Source organism: Fringilla coelebs (assembly GCF_963513975.1).
Source record: "Fringilla coelebs genome assembly, chromosome: 1".
NCBI classification, from domain to species: Eukaryota; Metazoa; Chordata; class Aves; order Passeriformes; family Fringillidae; genus Fringilla; species Fringilla coelebs.
The window spans coordinates 48,569,721-48,593,276 of record NC_140028.1 but is presented as its reverse complement, the minus strand read 5'-3'; the positions used below and the strand labels follow the sequence as shown (position 1 = coordinate 48,593,276).

Genomic DNA, 23,556 nt, shown 5'->3' with positions numbered 1-23,556 from the left:
ATAAAAGTTAAACACTTATTCATATGTGTATGTAAATCTGTATATCTGTATGCATTTGTGTGCATAGCTATAATTCTAAAAATTAAAAATGTGCTATGTATGCAAGAATTAATGAAGTTCACATGCATCGTCCTTCTTGAGGATAAGAAAATAAATGCATGTGTAAGTGCATGAGTACCACAATAAATAGAGGTGGATTTCTGTAGTATTTTTTCTAGTTGAGGTCAAATAGGTATTTGGAAACAATCTCATTTTCAGAGCAAAACTTCTTGTTTCTTGAGCTCTGACCTTTATAAATAATAGGGAGATAAATGTCCCAAGAAGAAACCTATGAATTATGCTGAGAAGAACATTCCAAAGTTTTTCATTTTATATATGAAAACAAATACATTCTATTTTAAATGTTTGAATATTGGATAAATAATATAAGAAAGCTAGCAATTTATGTCAAATACTGCTGAGGTTTTCTCAGCACTTTATCTTCCATGGCAGTTTGGCTGTGTTTTCCACAAGTCAAGGTACAGTGTGTTTCAGAGAGCATCCTATTCTTAGAGAATATTTTTCCTTTTCATGTTTTGCTTCTCTTTGTACCTTGTGAATTGGTACAGAAAGAACTTTTGGTTTTTGTGCTGATGTATAATATTGAAATGAGAATGAATGTTAGTTTATGCTGTAGGTAGCTTTAAACTTGTGCATGGGAGATAGAGCTGGAAAGAAATTTTAAATTAAGTATGGGGAAGTTAAATTTTTATTTAATACATGGTTTCTTGTTCGTGATTTTTAACTGAGTCAGTCATATTAAAAGTGCATTTATTTTGGACTTTTTTCAAAGTACTGTGAGCCTCAAAGCTTGGCAGACTTGGCCTCTTCCAGTGTTAATGAGATTTTTTTCAGACAGAAAAAAGGAGAGTAAAATTTGAAAATACTGTACAGATTGGTTATTTTTGCCATGTTATCATCTCTTGCTTATGTTTGATCTATTCGCATACCTGTGACTTCAGATTTTGAGCTGAAGACATGACTGTGAAGTGTAGGCGTATTTTATATCCGTTGCCCCAGTTAGTTTTAGATTTGCATTGTATCTTGTGAAGAGAGCTTTATTCACTCTGCAGCTAGCATCTTAAATAGAGGCTGCTCTTGGAGCTGACCTGACTTCACACACGTGTATGATTAGTTCTTCGGAGCAATAAATTCTGCTGGACTTTAAATCAAAAAATTAAAGTCCTGGAGTAAGATACAGATTTTAGGTATTGCTCTGCAGTAGCCAGAAGTATGTCATCTTTATGTTCCTAAACTGGCAAGCAGGAGATTGTGGTTTAAAATAGAATTGTAATTTTTCCCCATGGTTTTCTTATTATTTAGGAGATCTCAATTTTTTTTAGGTTTGCAGATGGTTTGAGCGGGTTGGCAGTGAAATTTCTGACTGTAGCAATTTAATTGAGAGGTGGAGTTTCTCACTTCTACGTTGTGTTAATGAGTGTCTCCAGGAAATGTCTGCAGGACTCACGGGCTGTGTTGTCGTGGAGGTCTCAGAGAGACAAGTTCTGAGGAAATGAGAGTGGTACAATTATTTTCTAAACCAGTCAAAGTAGTTTTTTGCTTTTGTATTTGCAGTTCTGACAGTAAATGTAGGTTAAGCTTAGTTGAAGCTGAGTGCAAAGAGAGTCTGTTTTTGAAACCTCTTATTAAAGTATTATGTCAGAAAATGCTTTGGAAGAATACTTTTGTTCAAGTTGGTTTGGAGGATGAGTATAATCTCCATGAGTAGACCTATTATTAGGTGGCAGATTAGCCTGTAACTGTTGAGGTCAGTAACAAATTTATTATCTTTAATTAGTAAATAAAGTGCTTGACAGATACAAAATACAGTTCCTGCCCTGTGGAGTTTCCTTCCTTGTAGAACATAAAAAAGGGGAGAGGGGTGCCCAGGAAGTAAACCTGCCCTGCCAGTACTGTTCATGATTGTTTCTTTTTGGGTTTTTGGTTTTTTGGTAAGTTCTGCTAGAAAGGGCACCAGCCTCGAGGAAGAATACAAGAGACAATAAATCATTGGGAAGTGTTTATTTCACTGCTTACCTATCTTCTTTATAAATGTTGTAAGAGATGATTTTTACTGCATGTGGACAAAATGTTAAATACCAGTAGCTATTTATTTACAAATACAAACTTGAAATTTTGGAATACAGAATTTGTTACACTCCTGGTTACCTTCCATCTTCAGGCTGCCTAGAAGTTGAGCTGGGCTGAAGAGAGGACTACATAATTGCTCTGAGCAGGTTTCGTGTCCAGTTCTAACAACATGAGAAATCCTGTAGTGATCAATGCATAGCTACAGCTGGTTGAAGGGGACCAAATCCATTGAAGAGGTGATTTGGTTCCATTTTACCAGCTTTAGCAAAGCATTGGAGTGCAGGAAGCTTATAATTCAGTAACACATTTTAAAGCACGTGAGCAGTGCGCAAGGAGCACGCGGCTGTCTTCTGTGTTACACAATTTGTTTCTTGTCAATGCAAATTTTTAACTCTTTCCTAATTTGGAGATGACACAATTAAAAGCTGTATACCAGAAAGGCCTGTACAGATTTGTTCTGTCCTTGAGTATTTCCTTGAGGATCTTTGGATGAGTCTCAAATCAAATCATAGTTACAGTTTAAACTTTTTCCTGCCTAGTGTAATCAAATTTTAGAATAGGTTAGAAACTGTAGTCTTAAAGTTTCTATCAGAAATAGATAGAGCTCCCTTACTCCTTTATGTTAAACTTCACTGGGGAAGAACATTTTAGTTTCCTTGTCACCCTCCTCCCCCCCTTCCCCTCATTCATTTTCTGGCAGGTTCCCTTTTGCAGCTGCTTTTATGCTGTAGTTGGTTAGCACAAATAAGTGCCAAGTGCTTTCAATTCCATTGCTATATCTCTGGTTAGTATTAACTTTTTAGGAATGATTATATAATATAGCAGAACAAATTTAATTTTTTTACCTTGATAGCATATGTGAAAATGTTCAATGCCAGAAAAAAAACAGCTTTTAAAGATTTATCTGGGGTTGCATCTGATTTCTTCTCAATTAAAGTCCTTAATACAAAATTGTACGAGCTCACAAAGCTTTTTTTATGTCATACTGAATTCTTTCTGAGCTTTGACTGCAGTGGAAATTAGGGGACAACCTTAGTTCAAACCATTCTCTAGAAATGAGTTTGTCAAGGATAGTCGATGTGTGCTTGTTGCAGTCTGATGATGGTGAGAAGATTTATGTAAATATATTCCCCAACACTATGTATCCTAATAGAAATGTAGCAGGTGTGTCACTTGGACTTAAGCATCAAGATGGCTATAAAATGAGTTTCTATTTTTACCAGTTATAGAGGAACTGTTTTACAGATACAGCTGCTCAAGTGCGCTTTTGGATGGCAATACAGTTTCATGTACTGGCCATATCGGGACAAAAAACGGCTGTGGAAAAAAAGCCGTGTAGCATTTGATAATGTCAGCATCTGTTATCCCTGTCAGTCACACAGTTGAAATGTTTGAGTTACAACTGTGTCAGCAGATGCCCAAAGTTCAACGTGTGCTCGGTTAAAATTGAACAGCTGATCTAAGTGATGGATGTGACATTTTAGAGTGACTGGGTATGTATTCTTAGAGATATGCTAACATGAACTAGCAGGAAGCAATGTCAACATATAATTTTAACTTTTGTATCACTCTGAACTGTCATTTTGTGTCAGAATAATATTGCAATGTTACACAGGGGAGAACACAGTATGATAAATTGTTACCAAAAACCTCTCGGATAAATTAAAGCTGTTAAAAAAATCTGTCCCATTTTATAGAAGAAACTAAATCAATTGGTGCTGGGCACAGGAACTCATCAGGAAAAGAAGAAAATGCTTAGCAATTAACCCCTCAGTGAAACTGCTAGTTATACCAAATTGCTTCTGTGAGCATGATTGAGTTTAGTAGCCTTGCTTTATTCAGAAAGCTACTGCAATTCGATTTGTTTCCCACTATAAATCAGGTTTTAATTTAGATGTTAAGATACTGTAGCCTTCGTGTCAAAATACCTGCTTGTAAGAGAAAGAACTTTAAAAAAAGTATTGAAACTTTGCTTTCTTAAGCAGGTAAAGTAATATTTCTGCTTGTATATATATATTAATATGTAGTCTCAGGTGTTAAAAATATCAGGCTGTGTATATTATTAGCTGTTTGAGAATTATGTGAGCATTTAAAAATAAGTTCTCCATCTAAAAATCGTATGTTGCCTTTGTTTATTTTCTTGTTTGTTTTGGTTGGAGTTTTTTTTCCTCACAGGCATTTTAGTAAGCAAAGGGCTACAGTTAGAATCTTTAATCTAAGCCAAACGTGCCTATTTATCATGGATATATCCTATTTAATAACTGCGTTTAGAAGGCTGCTGTCATGAATAGAAATGGCTGGATTGATGAGTGGGGAGTTCTTTCCTCACGTTTTTCCCTTGTTCTTGATTTGATGTTGAATATCTTTATTTAGGGATGGTATGCATCAGTGTATTTTTAATAATATCACTTTTAGGACTTGAAACTATTGCGGGACTATTTCTCATGTAATTCTTAAAAATATTTTTTTATGGCCAATTTTCTTAAACTTGGATTTTAAAAAAACCAGCTAATTTGAAAATAGTATTTATTATAATTTACCTTTTAGGCTGTAGTTGTCATTTGTGTTTTCATTTAGGAATCTGTCAATAGCTTTAATCCGCTGACTAGCGACTCTGGCCTAGAAATCTCTGTATTGTCACTTTCTGTGCATAAACCTGACACGGCACTTTGTATCGAAGAGCTCAGTGAGCATAATAAGTGCTGATTTGGAGAAAATTCTAACTTAAGTCTTATTAAATTGCAGAAGTTATACTCAATTATTTTGGCTGTCATTTTTTGTAGATCACACTATAATTTCTTAGCTGTTAATGCTTGTCTCAGTTGCAACCTGTGGATTAAATGTTCTATGGTAGGTGCAAATTTAAGTACTACCATCTGAAGAACACAGAACAGGCTGTGATTACTAGAACAGTGGCTTGTTTTTATGAGATGCATTTTGATAACTAGGCTTTTAAGTTTAGTTTAAGATCTATGAAGTGAGGAGTATGGGTAATGATGAATTTTGCAGCTATGCTGCAGTCTTAATTGGTGCGTTTCAAGGTTTCATTTCCAGCCTTGTTTTGAATTCTGTTTGCAACTAATATTCTGCTTATCAGCTGTTAACAATTCTTCCTACCCACTTTTATAGTCACTTAATTTAATGTTTTGTGATTTGTTACTAACAAGTATGAGTTATTTTGGCAATACCAGCTGACCCTTAGCAAGCCAATTTGTCACATGAATGTCATTCAAACAAGAGGGAAACCTGTTTCTTCCAGCAGCTGTTTAGTTTCCTCTTACTGGTCGTTCCTTGCCTGCCAAAAATACATACTTCTTTACATTCCATAGCATTGTATGTTCATATGGGTACATAAAGAAGTATGTGCTCTGAGCAGGTACACACAGAGTTGCTTGACTGCCTGTCAGATGAACCTAAAAAGTATTTTGCTGCTTTTTCTTGCTGTCATTAGGTAAAACTGGCTGACAGTTGTTTGGAAGGACAACAGTTCTGATAAACTGATGGTAGAAAATAAACTTACTATGCTAACTGAACTTTGCAATGCAATTTACCTGCACAGTGTCTTAAAGCTGGGCATAGTTCATTGGTTTGGGATGACACTGATGTTAGAAGTGCTTTTCCATATTTTTGCAGCCTCTTGCTCTTCTAAGGGACCGTATTTAAGTAGAAAGTTGAATTGCTGGTAGGTTTGCAATGTCTTTTCTTAGAATTTGTAGTTGTAGTCCACTGTAAAAACTTCAGCTTCCTCCCAGGTCTTCTAGCAGATTTTCATGCTGGGGTACAGTTTGCATCTAGTGTCCTGAAGGGAAGCATAAACTGGTATAAAATAGCAGTTATAAACTTATTTTCTTACCCCAAATCCCACTTCTATGCTTTTTCTATCCCGTCTATTATTCTGCAAACTCTTTGCAGGTTTATACTTATTTACACTGTATTTCAAAGTGATTTAAAAAACAAAACAAAACAAAAAATAAAGCAAAACAAACAAAAAAACCCCACAAAAAGCACAACCCAAACACAAAAGCACATGTCACCAGTGATCCTGCTTATCCTAAAGATGATGACATTGAATTAAGAAAACAACCTCTAACTGCTGTGACAGGATTTGGATTGTTAGGCCGAAGGTCACATGTGAAAGCTAATACCTATTCAACACTTCTGCAAGCAGCTTTTCTTGTTTTTTAAAACTGGCACTCACCTGCTTCAAAGTCTTGTCCACCCTTGAAATATTTATGACAGCTAAAATAATTAACTAAACAAAATTAATCTAAACCAAACAAAAAACCTCATAGAATCAAAGCCCAAGTTTAACCCTGTTTTGTAAGATTTTTGTGCGACTTGGTTTGGAACAGTGGTTAAATATTTGATGTGCAGTACAGCTTTGACTTCTGAAGGACTGTCAGATACAGCTTATGGTTGCTTTATATGTATTTCAGGAGTTGGTTTGGGTTACAGTAAAGAGTAAGCTTTGTCCGTATAGCATTAAAAGGTAAATTTGAAATAAGCTGAACAATTAGTAACTGTAATAGTTGTAAGGAAAGCTGAGAGCAGAGGAAGTAAGAATTTCTGCAGCTCATGACAAAAACCTAGTGCAGCTGATAGAGAGCAAATCAGAGTGTAGCAGTAGCTAGCACAGTAGTACAAGGAGAATCAGCAATGCAGCATTAGAATCACAGCAGTCACATTCTAGTTTTTAAGTAGGCTGTTTTCATGTACGTCTGATATAAAGCACCTTGAAAATTTTGCTGAGACCTATATGAGAACTCAGCATTGCACTACCACACTGTTTATTAGGTTTTCTTTTTCAAGTTTGTACATTTTTAGTTGTGCATAGGAAGATAAGAATATATTTCACTGAAATGAACAACCAGTTAATGGCATTGCAATTTACTAGTTTATCTTCTTTAAAAAGAATTCAGCCTGCTAAGCAAGTTGGGATTGGGTTTTTTTGTTTTTTTCCTTTTTTTTTTTTGCTATGAAATTTGGACTAACAGTTGTTTTCTTTCAACCTGCTCTTTACACTACAAATGCTTGGTACTTTAGCACACTCAAAATTAAGCTGTTCCCAGAGTAGAGGGATTAATACAACAATTAAAAAAACAGTCTAGTAAATAAGATATACATGCAGAAAGTCATAGGCATCCTTTAAACGTGCAGGTCTCCTGATGTTCTGTTACCTGTGAGCTTAGTATCATGCAGCATTTGCAGTTGGAAGAGAGGTAATGACCTAGAGACACATCAGCAGCAGCCATCTCATCCTGAGTGCTCTCACTCTATTCGCTGAATCAGCTCTTCGTTACATGGGAGGGGGAGGCAAGGGGGGGCGAATGTCGGTGCATACAGTACCTCACCACCTTAAATAGATAAAACTTAAAAGAAAAAAAAAAGGCATGAAGATGGGTGCCTAATTGACACCTTCTTCCTTTCTTTTGAATGCTAAAATATGGATGATGTTGTATAGAAATTATACCTTATGTCTGCTGGACTGAGAGTTAAGACTCCAAGGATAGATGCTAGGAAGCCAAGGGAAGGTGAACTTAGCCCACTGTCAGATGAAGATAATCACAGGCACAAAGAAAAATAAAAACCCAACAAAAGACCAAAACCAAGCCCCCAAAAGTTGGAGTTGCTTCCAAAAAAAAAAAATTAGAAAAAAGCACCAAAAAAATAGCGATCGTCTCCCCCCTCCCCCGGCAAATATTGGTTTCTTCTAGTTCCTTAGATATTGCACTGCATCTTTTCTTGCTTGAGGTTATGTTTCCAGGCTTAACTGTAGGCAGGTCTGTGTTGAAGCTACTTTCCATCTTCAGAGGTCAAGTCTGCTCGCGAGGTCAGGGCTCCCGCACACACACTACAGAAGACACCAACCGTATTTCCCACTTAGAGGGCACGAGCAAAACTGTTACGGCTTTATAGGCAGCTAAGCATTTGAAACATGCACTCCCAGGCAAACAGGCTCTCTTGTGCCTCTCTCTTCCCTGACCATATTTAGTCAACCATTGCAAAAAATAGTCTCTCAGCTGTCGATTGTCGATCCGGCAGCGAAGGGAGCCTCTATCCGGCTCTCTGCCTATTGATTGTGCAGCCTGCACTTCCACCGCCGCTTAGCCATTTGTCCCCAGGTTTTTTTAGCACTGCCAAATAAAGCTCTCTCTCATGTTTCCAGTTAGATTTCCCAGGTTTTCACTGAGCTTGCGCTGCTACTAGTAAACCCTGATGAGGTTGTCACTATACTTAGAAACGTTTGGGGCGGGGGGGTGGGGGGGAGGTGGGGGGAGGAGTGGGAGAGGGGAAAAAAAAAGGCAGCCCTGCTAGTAACAAGGCAGGGACTTCACACAGATATAGAACAATAAATATACTGCGCTGCCATGGCAGGTTGTGTAACCTGGTTTCTCGATCACTGAAAAATGCCGTGACTAACATGTCGATTAACCCAAGGTCTGAGCAGCCTCAGTCGAAGTTTTTAATTGCAAATCATACACTTATTTTATAAATAAGAAGTCAGTGCCCATTTGTAGCCCTGTATTTCCATATTCGAATCAAGTTAGAAATTATTTGAAAAAACTTTAATTAGTAAATTCATATAATTCCATACCGTTACGTTTAATAATGCTATAGTATTTTGTTTCTAATGCTTATCCATAGAATTGCATCTAAAGAAAATAAATGCACATGTAAATTAGGTGCTACTGTTCTTTTAAAAAATGGAATTGTTTTAGAGGAAAAGAAAAAAGAAATCAAGGGAACAGCTCATTGCATTAATCTTTCATGTTTACAAAATTGGCTCATGGCAAGACTAATAACTGCACATTCAAAATATGAAGAGGGATTTTCATATTCATGGGGAGTATATGCAATTTTTTTTTCTTTAAAAAAAATAACTAAAATTTAGTATTTAAATACAACAGTCAGGAACCCAAATACTTCAGGACTTTCTCTGTATTTTGCATACAAAGTCTTTGCTTGGGAGCAAGAAGGATGAAAAAGGTGAAAATATATCAGTCTAAAATGAAACAACATATTAAATCAAAATACCATTCAATTAATATTGATGTCATTAGTAGTTACAAAGTGCAGTATGGTAGGGTAGAGAGTGAATTGCAAAGTCCTGAGCAGACCAGTATCTTGGATTTCTATCTCCCTTGCTCCTTCTTTTTGTGTTGATTTTATCCTGTGCTTGGTAACTGCTTACCCTGTAATTTCTGTTGCTTTCTGGGTGAAGTCACATTTTTTCTTTTCTCTTTGTTTTCATAATTATTCACTGAAGAAGTGAAGTGTTGTGCAATACATTCTTGTGAATTCCATGTAAACGTATGTACCTCATTGTTTCTTTGGTTGCATGTATAATGAAATTGATTTTTCAAAAGCAAGAGATGCTTGAAAATCTGAGAAGCAAAAAGATGGAAACAGACTGCCTACTTAAACTTTTACTAACTAGACCATTGGTCAGATACAAATTCTGTCTGCAGCTCTAAATTCAAGTGTACAGTGTGCTCAGTAGTACCAGTCTAAGGTAATAATCTCTTCCTGTTGCTTGTTCCTGAGAGATAGACTTCCTTCTTCATTCTTCCAGTGGTTCTCTCTGTACTGCACAGTGAGTATGCTGTGAATCAGATCAGGGAGCCGATTTGGCTTGAAGTTGTGTGCTGACGTGCGCTTACGATCTTATGGTGGCCAAAAATAGTGCTGTCCTGCTCCTGTGTTACTTCTTGCACTATGTTGGTACAAATGCTTCTTAGGCTTCACAGTGAGCAGGCTTGGAGTACTATTCCATATGAGACATCATCCAGCAGAAGGGGATGACCTTTCAGATGCTGTGTTGGGACCACTTTTTGTGGGAGCTTTTTTTGAGAAGAGGTGGTAGTCAACAGGACAAGAAAGGGATTTAGTAAAACGTGGTTTTTCTTCTGTTATGTTGTAAAATCCATGTCAGACTACACAGTCTTGATAGGAAACTTTGCCATGAAAGCTGTCTTTAAATCTGAATTGTTCCTTCAGCTATTTGAGGCTCTAACAGGAGGCAGGTGAATGGGTTTAGCTGAGCCAGGGTTAGGAGTCTGGAGAGGAGTATGTGGAGGTGGAGGTGGTGTGTGTGTATGTGGAGAATACTTCAAGCCGGGATCACTGTAAAATGCATTCTGAAACCATGTCACACTGAGACAGTGGAAACCTGAGTTGAGGGAGGAGAATGGCATGAAAGTAGAAGAACCTGTAATAGAAAGTGCAATGAATCATTACAACCTCTGGTGATAGGATTGCTGATAAGTTTATGCTGATCTAAGACTTTGCATCTGCAAAGGGCGGTCTGCCCTCCCTGCAGCTCTGGCTTTGTCATTCCCTTACTCCTATTGCTTCTAGTGATCGTGAAGTTGCGGGGTGGGTTGGATTATCTCATTGATCTGTCTGAAAGCAAACTTGCCAATTCTGGAGTCTGACAGGTTGTTTCACTCGCTAGAAAATGATGTGTCTGTACAGGCAACGTAATGCAGGAACTGAAGTGAAGGGGAAAAAGTGGCATTGTGTCTTTCAGTAGCAATTTAAGTTAAATCTGCCTATGCAGATTGTGAAGTAGCCTTTCTAATTTTTTCTGCCCAAGTATTTGTTTCTATAAAACCTTAACAGACAAACCCTGAAAGGCCAAACAAACAAACCCACCCCACCACTATCCCACAAACCCTCAACCTTCTTCATTTACCTCATTCTGCAAATTGCAGTTGTTGGCAGAGAAGCTTCTCTAGTTTTTGTTAATTTTTTTTTAAAACAGGGTGCAAGGATGTTTCTTGCAGTTAAGACTGCTAAATCTGGAATTGTTTTTATATAGTGAGGTTATGGCTTCATCTTGTTAACAAGTACTTTTATCTTGTAGATTTTCCAAATAAATCTGTTATTGTATGTTGCATTCTCAGATAGTACTGATGAGCATCTGTAAAAATTCTGTGAGCAAAGTACTGCGTAAAACCCAACATTTTATATGTAGGTTGGTAATGAATAATACACCATATGCTAACTTTTCATCACAAGAATAATTTTATTTTATATGTCTAATATTGGCAACTGGTGTTGAAACAAGTGCTCTGTGTGGCTAAAAGTAAATTAGTGTATTGTTCAGATCTGTGACATATCTTATGTTGCAAATACATGGTTCATGCTGCTGAATTTCCATGACAAGGGTTGGAATGAGATGATCTGTAAGATCTCTTCTAACCCAAATGATTCTGTGGTCCTATATATGTTAAGCTGTGGTTTCAGACTCTCTAAAAACCTGAATTAAAAAGAAAAAAAGAAAGTAATACTTTTGTGGCAAGATCAAATAAAGATGCATGCAACAGCAGCATTTGTTGCTACTCTTCTTCATCTCAAATTAAATGTAGCACCATGTTAATGGCCGTTCCTTTGACCAAATCACTTGTAACTATTAGAGTCTGGGCTGTCATTTTATGGGGATGAGTTATGTTGGGCAGTATAAGGCAGCAGCTGTGTCTGGGAAAGCAGCAGATAACTCCATCTCAGCCCCCTATGCACACGGGAGCTTTCTCAGTCCTTTTTGACTGAGCACGTGTTTAGCTCCTAAAAAAGAAGCAATAGTTTACTTATCCCTATTAAAGCTTTAGAGATAACTCCTCAACAATTCTCACTGGGGTTTTTATCTTGTTGTTCGATTAGAAATTTTGAGAAGTTGCAAATGGGCATCCAGGTAAAAAATGCCCAAAATCTTACGAGCTTCCTGCTAAGCTGAAAATACTGCAGAGCAACAAATACCAAAGCTTGCCTGTTACAAAATTTTTTATTGGTGATGCTTTAGTAATAATGTACAAATAGCATAGTGATATCATAAGTTCAGTATTTCAATTAAGAGTTTTAAGTATTTCATCAGTAATCTTTGCAGCTCCTCAGACAGCCATGTAATCTCTTACAGTCGAATACTCTGAATATGATAGTTTTAAAAGTTTTCTTTAGGTGTTTTCATGATCAGGGTTACTAATAGATTTGCTGATTTCTTGATCTATGCAGTACAACTACAGTGAAAGCAGTCTGTGGTTTGTTTAATGTATACAAGATAAAAGATGTATTGTTTAATGTATACAAGATGTTGTGGTCTTCAAAACAGAGCAATACAACCCAGCTTCTTCTGTAATACTTCATGGGGAAGAGTGAATCATGAATTACTGTGTAATTGGCAACATTAATTCTCTAATGTGGCTTTTTATGATGTATGCCTGTTCCAGTGAGTGCTGCTGTGAATGGTAGCCACTTAGCTGTCAAAATTTTGGCAGTAGCTCTAGAAAATCCTGTAAAAATTGAAAGAAACTACCTCTCATCTAATGAGGAGGAGGATGTAGCCACTGAGCTGAATTTACCATTGTAGCATATTAATATCTTGCAGAATTTTAAGGTGTCATTCCATGAAACAGTCCTTCTAGCTGCTGTCCCATAATACAGCATGATCTGAAAGAGATATAGTCTTTTGCTGAATTAAAAGAAACAACTGAGTAGAGGTTCCTGACCCTTCGATGATTTGCTGTGAACAGTGAGATAAAAATCTGTTCCATACAGACGCCATTTGTTTGTTTTGGTGGTCCTTCTATTTTTCCTGTAAGACCAATGCATCTTAAAAGCATTCAGAAACGTAGCAGGCATTTCATTTCTCTGAAAGCAGGATACCTCCAAATATTTTTCATTCAAACTTAAGATAAAAATTTTTCTGCTGTAAGACAGCAAACTAAAGATTTGAAAGAGCATCTGGTAAGGATAACACTCACACAGATATTAAGATGAGTGATTTTTCTTCACAGCATACAAAATGCTGAGTCAGTTGGTTTCTTATTTTTGTTTCAAAGATGAGGTGTATTAAAAAAATGTCAGTAGTATTTCTGAAGTACATTTACATATTAAGGAATCTGATGAAGTTTGTCAGTGTATTTTACATTTTATTTATCTGTAGAATTGGCAATTTTCTTATTCCTTACTGAAGAAAAGGATATAAAATATCATTGAGTTGGTTAGGACAGTTTCTTGTTTAGTGACTAGAGCTACTTTGGAGACATGCTGCTGTAATTAGCATTGATGCCCTTCCACAGTGTTCCTCAAGTTATAGTTGCAGTTTTAAGAAAAATTTCTTGTTGGTTTTTTTTGTTTGTTTGTTTTGTTAGGTTATTGTTGCCCCACCTTTTCCTGATTGCTCACAGTCATATTGCTTCTGTCAGTCATAGGGAATTTTCAGGAATTTTTTATTGTGGTTTTTAGACTATCCACAGTAGGTAAGAGCTTTATGGGGTCTCTAGAAGCACTGAGCCTGGCAGGTGAAGATAAAGAGCTTACATGACATGATGCCCTGTGGGAAGCCACTATAAAAGGCTTGTTGTGCTGTTGGTACTGTGTGCTTTGTATCAGCCCAGCATTCTGAAGAGCTGGTGTGGTGGTGTGCCCAGATACCAAGCAAACCACAGTGCTCCAGATGTGCTCCCCTAAAGCAGCTAAACACAGTTCTGATGGTGCCAAGATTTGAAGCTAAGGCATCATTGCATTACAAAGTAGACTATGTTTATCAGGGCAACTGGTACTGGTTAATTTTGCCTCATTTTATAAAGCTTTGGTAACTTGAGTTTTACTAAATTGTGTCGTTAATTTTGGAAAAGCCTGCATAAATGAATCTCTCAAAGAATTAATGTTGCCATTGTTTGGTTTTTTTCTGAAGTATTCTAGTCTTTTCTTCCTAGCACATGAGAGAGCTGTAGAAGGTCTTATGAATAGAAACTGAGCAATGGCTCACAATGAGCAATGTACAGTCTGTTAAGTGTTGTTGTCTTATTCTGCTGTGCTATAAGTGATTTGGACTGTGAGGAAGTGAGAAGCAATCTGCTAGGAAAATAAAAAATCCTAAGAGACTGAGAATGGCTTCTGTCCACTCTGAGGAGGACAAACATCCAGAGCAGTCTGGCTATGGATGCTCTACATAGCAGTTGGTTTACTGTGGGTTTGTATGGCTTTGTGGCTTGAAAATGCAGTTGGTTAGTTTAGACACTCTGATTCTGGGGACAAAAAAGTGCCCCTTAATGCAGCATAAAAAAGTGCCCCTTAATGCAGCATAAGTGTGAAACCAGAGGTTTATGTTGCGCACTCAGTAGCAGGAGAACATGGAGATGCTTATTAAGCAGTGTCTTTTATGGGAGCATCTGAGCAGAGTGTAGGAAGGAGTACACTTCCTTACTGGTACAGTAGTCTACCTCACAGACTTCTCTGCTTCCAAGGACGGCTTATTAGGGTGTGCTATGCCCAAACACAGCTTTTAGGGTTTTTTGTAGGAAACTCACTGGTTTGTTTTAAAAGAGAGCTTAGGAGTGAATGCTACTTCACCTCAGTGTGGATGTTCAAGGCAACATATGATTGGAATGAACTGGGAGCTCAGTTATTACTTGACAGGGCAGTCATTCATACCTTATGAGGGTATTTTTAAGTAAAAGCTGAGAGGTTCAATTTATGAGGCTTTTTCTGTGGATTATTGAGATCCCACATTTTTGATACCAGAACTCTTGAAGAACTCTTTAATTTAGATACATTATCTGCATTGCAAGGCACTGTGTGGTTCCACTTGCATTAGCAAGGATTACTTGGATTTTTAAAGTTTGAATTTTGTGTAGAAGCCCTGTTTCTCCTGTAGATATCATGTTCCTTCAACAGTAGAGAAACATCAGATGACAGAAGAGGTTTCTTGGCACAGGATTGTAGCAGTTTCTGGTTTTGTGTTGTCTTTAAGGAACTGTCATAAGGGAGCTGCATATGCTGTTTATAAAGATAAGACAATAAGGGGTTTAAGTTTGGTAACTTATGTATTCCAAAAGCTAAGTGAAGACATGTAAGCTTAAGAAAACCGTATTTCTCAGAGAATACAAGATTGAGCAATTTGTTTATCTAGCATTGATTTGTTTATCTAGCAATTTTTATTGAGCAATTTGTTTATCTAGCATAACCTCCCTTAACTGGAGGTTAGCTTGGACTTCATGGGTTTTAGTCTGCTTTAACAGTTGTAGTAACCAAGTTGCTTTTCCCCACCCTACTCCCTGACTACCAGATGCTGCTTAAGAGATCTTCCTCCATTTTCTTTCTCAGAAACTGAGTTTTAACTGTTACAGCCCATGGCATCAGTTTATAAAGTGATGATTTTAAAGAAATCTAATGTAGTGCAACTTGGTCATTAAATACTTAAGTAAAGGACACTATAAAGATTTTGAGGGAGAAAATTCTTTGGTCTACATTTCAGAGTTTGTTTGAATACTTCTTTAATGTAATTTTTACTGCTAGATAGCATTCTTCTAAAAAACAAAGCTGATCCTCACACTGTTCCAGGCACTGTATGGTTTGTTTGTGTGCTTTAATGAGAAGGAAGTGAACATGAAATTATTCTGCTTTGGAACTGTTGGCATAGCTTTTCACCCATTCTCTCTGTTTGAAGAAAGATTAAAATTATTTTAGTCACTACTACATAGTTCTGAGAATTAACGTAGTTCTACTGTTGTCGTTCAGTATACATTGGAGGGGTGTTTATGCCATCTCCACTTATTTTTTTCAGCGCAATGCGTGTATTGTTGTCCAAGTTACCGCGACCGTGGATTGTTGATGAGAAAAAAGATGATGGTTACACAGCCTTACACCTGGCAGCTCTTAATAATCATGTGGAAGTGGCTGAACTTTTGGTGCATCAGGTAGGACTTTTCTCAGGAGGATTTAAATGTCATGCTTTGGTTAACCATCTGATGTGAAAATAGTTGGCTGCTTTACGCCCGCAGTCGCAAGGCAGAAGTAGTGGAGGAGGGAAGGACGTGTTGAGCTCTAAAGGTCAAATTTGCCTTTGAGATTGTTACAATAGCCTAATGGTGCAGAGGGACTGAAAAATTGGATACCTAGCTTCATTCAGTGGATCAACATCTGTACAGTGAATAATTGAAGTATTTAATCACTTCTGTTCTCAAATCCCCTAACTAGGAATTGTATTCAGGGTCCTAGTCCATGTCCTAATGGACTGCCTTGCCTGTAGATGAGTTGATGGGGTGGTAATGCTCTAATGTTTTGAATATCTTGCAGGGCAATGCTAACCTGGATATCCAGAATGTTAACCAGCAAACTGCTCTTCATCTTGCTGTTGAACGACAGCATACACAAATTGTTAGGGTAAGTATCTTATTTGCAGTAAGCCATATGGTTAATGGCATTTGACTAAAGCTGACGGTAGCTGTTAAAATATGAATACTTCATGAACATTCAGAAAATTATTTGACAACATATAGTCACTGCATGTTTGTTTGATTGGATTTTGTTTCATTCAGAAGCCTGCCAACTTGCACAGAAGGTCAGTCAGCAATATGAACGCTGCTTGAAGCTTGCTAAATTTTTGTACATGTACATTATGGTTTCCTCTGTGTGGTTGCCAATTCCAGCATCCCTTCTTGTTTAGTAAGGAAGAATGTGTTCGGCTGTTACTCGTCTGAATCTTGTGGTGCTGTAAGGGGATCTTCAAATAGCATTTCTGATGCCTCCTGCTGTATGAGTAATTGTTCTTGCTCATAGCTTTTGCAAATTGTAGCATGAAACATCTTTTATGACCATAACACCTTTTCAGTCTCTGAGTGTTTGACTTTCCCTGCTCTTAGCTTGGAAGACCTATAAGCAGTGAACAGTAGTACCTTATTGGTGAAAGGAATGCTGTCCTCGTTTTTTGATGCATGGTTGCAAAAGTAAATGCTTCAACTTAACAAAACTTTGTTGCTAGCACAGGAAGTGCGATGAGTCTGGCATAGCTTGCTGTTTCTGGCCTGTGTGCCCTGTCATACAGGACCTGTGTGACTGTTTGCCTTGCTGCTGTGGGCTTTTGAGGCTCAGAGGGAGCACTCACTGCTCTCAGAGTGAATGCATCATCCTGGCCTCGGCCTTTGATGTAACTTTTTTCTTTATAGAGTCATCTTGTACAGAAAACTGTCTCTTATTCAAGCCTACACAGAATTGTTCCCCCTATGCAGAGCTGCATTCTGTTAAGTGTTATTTAACCATAAGGTTTCTCCCTCTGAGGGCTGATGGGTGTGATCCCGTTACAGTGAAACATGTGATATGGCCCTATATCTGGAACTGCTTGCTACCAGAAGAATGGTTTCCTAGAGTCAGTGCCACTTGCATCCTGCAAGCTATTTGGCAGCTGTGTTTGGTGAACTCTTGTGCCCTTCTGGAATTTACAGAGTTACCTGAGAATACAATATTAATGTAGCAGATGAGCAGGAAGGTAGGCATGTAGGAGAACTAGCATGTGTGTTTCACTGACATGCTTATATCTGAGAATGTTTAAGTGAATGACCCTGTAGAGTATCCGTTTTTCAGAAATGGATTAACTTTAAGAAGTCCTAAAATAGCTCATGTAGCCATGCAAAGAGCATGTTGGCTCCATATTCCAAAACTAATTCCTATTGGATACCTTCCAGGGCTGGGTTTGTACCCTCAGGCATTTGTGGAATAGTGGTCAAAGGTATCATGGTGCTTTTAAAAGTCCTACTGCCATGACAAAGGGCAGTGGTTTGCTTTTTTTTTTTAAATTATTTTTTTAAACTTCTGCAAAGACTCTGAAATTCTGTGGTAGTCAAGGATTCCAGGAGAAACTCAAAGGAGTAAAGAGCTAGTGGCAAACACAAGATATGAATATGAGAAAAGAAATTGGTCCAGAATAAATCCATTTAGAGAGTGTAAGAAGTTGAGACTAGACTGTGTCAACTATTAGCTGGTTTTCTTGGTTTCATTTGTGGAAGAGAAGGTTGGGGGAAATGATAAGCTGCAAATAATTGCAGAAAGATACTTCCTTGAAAATTAGGCTTTGAATTCCTTTTAGCCTGTTCTGAAGTTTGAGGCTCTTTGATTCTGAGAAACTGAAACTCCTTGCAAGCATGTGGGTTCCAAAGAGGGAGATCCCTCTGGTATATTCCTGGTTTTGGATTATGCCTTTTGTCTCTACTGCTAATCCCAATTTTACAGAGTAGCAGAAGCTCAAAAACTGAAGTTAAAACCTCAGCTGCTGCCTTCAGGCTTCTGAATGGCAACAGTGATGGGGTTTAATTTTTAGGGGCAGTTGGTATTTTTTTGTCAGCATGTGTTGCTTTGTTTTGTTCAACAGTGCCTTTAAGAAAGTTCTGGTGGGTTGAATTATGGAAGGGCCGTATGCAAAGGCCGTAGGAATAGGAGGGCCTGTGCAGCCTTGTGCTTGTTTTGTGTCATGTGAATAGGAACGGGTGTCTAAAATTAGCCTTAGAGACAAGTCTTACAGTTCATTACTTTCCAGAGTGTTCTGAGAGAGTTTTTAATAGTGTCATTGGTTTTTATGTCTTCTCCTGAATTAGGGTTAACCAAAGTACATGCTTAACTACTTTGCTAATGCGAGGACATTGTAAATTAAGTTGTAAAATTTACAATGTATGCTGTGAAAGTGATGATTTTTGAGGTCATTGAAACCTAATAGTAAAGAATATATACCTATCTCAACTATTGTACATATTGCTGTAATAAATAACATTGTTTGTAGGCTGTTTTATAAGAATTAAAGTCTAAGGAAGTAGAAAGATTCCTCTTAAATTATGTCTTTTGTAGCATTCAGAGCACAGGCAAGCATTAGCCTTCTGCTGAAATAAGCTTGATATTTGAGACAGATAAATGCTTTGGTTGAGGGCTGAGCTTCAGATAAGGAAAATAAACTTACATTAATTCAAGTGTGAGTTGTAGTGAGATAGGAGTAGCCCTTTTGAACCTTGCAGAGAATCCTGAACCATAATTTTTTGAAATTAGTTCTAAAAGGGAGCTTTTTTGGTTTTTTGGTGTTTTATTTATTTTTTTTTATTTGGGTTCTCTCTCTTTTCAGCTCTTAGTCCGTGCAGGTGCTAAATTGGATATTCAGGATAAAGATGGGGATACTCCCCTGCATGAAGCCCTGAGACACCACACCCTGTCACAGCTCCGCCAACTCCAAGACATGCAAGATGTGGGCAAGGTAGATACTGCTTGGGAGCCATCAAAGAACACAGTAAATAAAACACATTTATTTATTCTTTTTCCCCCCCGTATATTTGTCTTTTTGTCTACTTCTGTACTGTTGGACTGGGTTTTGGCAGCATAAGTTTATGTAGACATTCTGCATTAAACTGCCGTGTAGGCAGAAATCATATTGTTCTATGTGGCTTTCCACATGAAGTCATTACCTTTTTTGAAGAAAAAGGGTTATGTAGCTCAAAAATATTTCTATGAATTTATCTTCTGTAGTGAACATGTATGGCTGCCAAAAAATCAAAGTAGCTTTTTTGGAAAGAGAATTCAACAGTATTGCAGTACAGAATAAGACTGAAACAGTTTTCTGTGATTCAATGTCTTGCATGTCTTTATAACCTTAGTTGCTTAGTCGTTTCTCTAACTTTCTGAAAGTATGTTCTGTTAGAACAAGGCAATCTTAATTTCGTATGTTTTTTCAGATTTATATTTTTGACAGAGTTCACTTCAGAAATTGTGCTCTAAGTAAGGCAATAGTCAAAAAGCCTCCAGGTAATAAAAGTCAAAATGTTTTACTGAAAAAAATAAACTCTCACACCCAAAAAGCTGTGTGAACCCCATATATAGAGGTGAAGTTTGTAGTTTACCTGAGAGACAAAGGAGAAATAAAATTATGGAGCAATTCAAATTGAGAGAAAGAAACAGTCTTTTTCTTCAGATATTAAAGATGCGCAACATAATGGTGTATCAGAGCTGCTGAACCATTACTTACCAGTATAATGTTTTTTCTAATTTTATCTGAGGGTTAAAATTAGAAATTTTTTGTTGTTGCTTTTGCATTTCATTAAGAAAAAACAGATACACCAACTTTATGAAAAGTCTTTGTTCAAAACAATAATTCCACTGTACAATTTTTTTTCAAATTGGTTACTGAATCTCACTGAAATACACTGGAGTAAGCCTTGAAAGAGATTTGAAATGTGACTAACGTGTGTAAGAAAATGTGTGTGTCCTTTAAAATGAGACAAGAAGAGCTGTGACAGCTCAGTTGTTTCTGTGATCTGAAATGGACTCTATGAGAGCTGTCTAGAATACTTTGTGTTCATGTGTTTAACTGTGAAATGAATGAAAGGGAATATTTTTTTTTTCTCAGATTTGGCATTTCATAAATTGGTTTCTCTGCCCAGTCTTATTAATGACTTCCACAATGAAACTAGAGCTGTGCATTGAGTTTTAAGGATTTTAACAGAAATGGGTTTTTTTCCATCACCTTTTAAACTTCTCTTTGAGGGGAGGGATTTTATATTTTACAGAATTAAGTTTTATGTCTAGTTTCATTTGACAAGTATTCTTGGTTTCAAACAAAAGTGTAATTTTTTTACATTTCTATTGAAGTAATAAGACAAAGAGCAGGCAAAAGATATGAGAAACAAAAAAATTTTCTCATCATTGTGTCTCTGGTCACCTAAAAATGTTTTAAAGTTTTAAAAAATCATGACCAACCAATACCTACTCTCCTTTATTAGCGTGATCAAACTACTGGTCATTTCTTTGCACTTTGTTTAGCTGCAGAGAACATTTTTGCCAAACTAACAAATTTGCGAGGTTTAAGTGGTGTGGAGAAGATAAGTTCTGGAAAAGAAAGAGGGTAACTTGCTGGTTTTTATTTTATGTGAAATGTAAAAGATGGAGTTAATATATCTGAAAACGCTTTAAGATGATCAGCAAATCAAATTATCTTGAAAACATTTTGTGAAAAACAGGAAATGAGAACAATACCTGTACCTATCTACTTTTATTTAAATGACAGTAAGGCAAAAATTCTATAAACTAGATTTTACCATTAAACAGGTCTAAATATTAAGCTGCCTTTGGCCCAAAATTGAGTATCATCAAAGACAGAATTGAAGCTGTGAAAATACGTGCAGGCATCTGGACCTTTAAAGCTATCCAAGGACATGTTGATAATTTGTCCTGTGTGGAATTGCAAATACAGGTGATGGATAATAGATGACAAATCAGGTTAATAATTTTGCCTGGGAATCAGTAGGGCTTTCTTTTTGTAAATGTGATGACTTAAATTGAGGGTTTGTTTTGAGAGATTTTTTTATTCTTCTTCATTAATTCCTTTAAAGGTTGGAAAACATGTCAGATTTCATTATGCTATGTGATAGCAACACATCTCTGCAAATATTTAGTTTTTAGAGCTTATTTTTTCTTGGCTAAGTTTTAATTAATTTTGGACTGCTGTCTTGGAGATTCCAACCTACTGAGGCCTGTAGGGTGCCTCTTTGTAGCACATATATTCATAATAGAAATAATTATTTCTATTTTTGTTTCAGTTGAATAAACTGAAAAGAAAAATCTCACTTGCAGGATTTTAGGGTTTTTTCATACTTGAACAAGTTGGTTAGACAGCAACTCATTGAAATGGTATGATTTGTTACTCTTTACCTTGACCACTGTTTAAAATATGAAACAATACTTTTTACTGATTATCATTCACTAAATTCATAAATGGAACTAAATTGAATGAATTCTTTAACATTCATTCTTTAACATTGTTGGGTTTTTTTTTAGTAGTAGTTCCTTCTGAATGCCAGTATTATGCCTGTTGGAGCAGGCTCCCCAGGGAAGTGGTCACAGCACCAAACCTGCCAAAGTTCAGGAAGCTTTTGGACAATGATCTCAGGGGCCTAGTGCGAATCTCGGGGCTGTCCTGTGCAGGGGAAGGAGCTTGATAATTCCTTCCAACTCAGGATATTTTATGTTATACATAAAACAATTATGGTCAGATTTCTTCAGCTGGTTTTTTGATAGATGTTTAAAATACATGTAGTGAGCAATCTTGATAGTACACAAAGCCCTACTCATTTTAGGGATCCTTCTGAAACATATTTCTGTGCTGAAGCGCTATGAGCAGTGAACTCCATTTCTTTAAATAATTTTTAAGTTTTCCATCCAGCATATTGTGGTGACTGTGCAGCTGGGAGGAGGAGAAATTTTCTGAAGTATAGTTTCCACCACCCCAAAAAAGTCATTTGAATTGCTTTATTACAAATGCACCGCTCTGGCCTAGAGTACTTTTTATCCTAAATAACTGTATTATTCCCAGGGTCATTTTGTGTAATTTATTTTAATATACAAGTGTCTTTAAGGTGTATTTCTGACTCTTAAAATGCTTTTAAGTGGTGCCACTGCCTAAATCCTAACTTAAAAGAAAGAAACTAATGGAAAGTGTTTACTGCTTCAAAGTTACCATTAGATGATATTTATACGGTTTTTGTGGATTGCACAGAGACTTCTCCCTCACTGCTGAATTGGCTGGGTTTGCCTGTGTGGATGCATTTCAGGGCTAGCCCCCTCCAGAGGTATGCTGCAGCCTTACTGGGCACTGAGGCATAATGGAGAGTATTTTGTGCCTGGGTTGTTTTGTGGTGTTCTCATTCTTTGTGCCTGAAAAGTTGCAGGCTTCCTGGAAATGTCATAGGATGCAACATTGTCCTGGTATTTTCAATTTGTACAGCATGCAGTGGCATTTTAGGACCTAGGGTTTTTGTGACTAATGTAGATGACTGTTTCACAATGACTCTGCCAGCCTTGGAGCAAATCAGTTTCCCTGGGTGTTGTGCTGCCTTGGCTGGATTAATAATAATGGTCCAAAGTACCAGGACTGAAGCTGGATCACATCTCTGCTTTGCTTCAGCCAGTGCTGCAATTGAAGTGCAGAAAAATGGTCTCAATTAATAGATGAAAATTTTCTGCTATCTGAACATCACAAAACAATTTGTTTCCATAACTTACTGATTTCCCTGGTTTAAAGCCTTTGGAGCTGTACTGTTCTTACCTAATCAAGAGGAAGAATGCAGGAGGAGTATCCGAATTCATTAAGTGACCTTCAAGAGTCTTGTAGCCTCAGTGACACATATTGATATAAGAACTTCTAATTTAAAAACAAACAAAAAAAAACATATGGACTGAGGTTGAAAAAAATGCTTCCCTAAGCAACTGGGTTTCCTTGAGTTGGAGCTGCCCTAGCTTTGCCAAAGCTCTTCCTTTGAATACAGTGTAGTGTAGTTTGCTGAGGGATTCTTAGTGATGCCAGCAGTTCTCTAGTCTGTGTTATAATTACTGCATTTCTTCTGATTGAGCTTTAATACAAAAAGATGTTGTGAGCCCAGAATGCTTTGGAGAATCCACTCCTTGCTGGGCTGTGGTAGTGAGCCTTCTTAGTGTTTCTAGCTGACCCTGTGAAGCAGTTACACAAGGATACAGTAACAGCTGTAAAAGGGCAGAGTAGCATTATGTGATTAGATGGGGACAGTGTGTGGGTTTTAATCCATCCAGGCTGAGAAAGACTGAAATTCAGTTACTTTCTTGGGCAGGTACTTTCTTACTGGACTAAAAGTAAATGTGCAT

General features: G+C 37.2%; 1 protein-coding gene and 1 long non-coding RNA gene across 3 annotated transcripts in view; one reads left to right on the top strand and one right to left on the bottom strand.

Moving 5' to 3' along the window:
* MIB1 (MIB E3 ubiquitin protein ligase 1) overlaps positions 1-23,556 on the top strand; it is a 78,064-nt gene that overhangs the window by 36,289 nt on the left and 18,219 nt on the right. For both annotated transcript variants that reach the window (XM_084218407.1, XM_084218406.1), the window contains exons 13-15: positions 15,698-15,830; positions 16,210-16,296; positions 19,016-19,177. In XM_084218407.1, the coding sequence (XP_084074533.1) occupies positions 15,698-15,830; positions 16,210-16,296; positions 19,016-19,177 (382 nt within the window). The remainder of the gene's footprint in view (positions 1-15,697; positions 15,831-16,209; positions 16,297-19,015; positions 19,178-23,556) is intronic.
* On the bottom strand, positions 1,344-8,002 carry LOC311163035. Its single transcript, XR_014616747.1, has 3 exons — positions 7,308-8,002; positions 5,682-5,929; positions 1,344-1,544 (listed from the first exon to the last, which is right to left on the bottom strand). It is a non-coding gene; the product is annotated as an uncharacterized lncRNA (long non-coding RNA).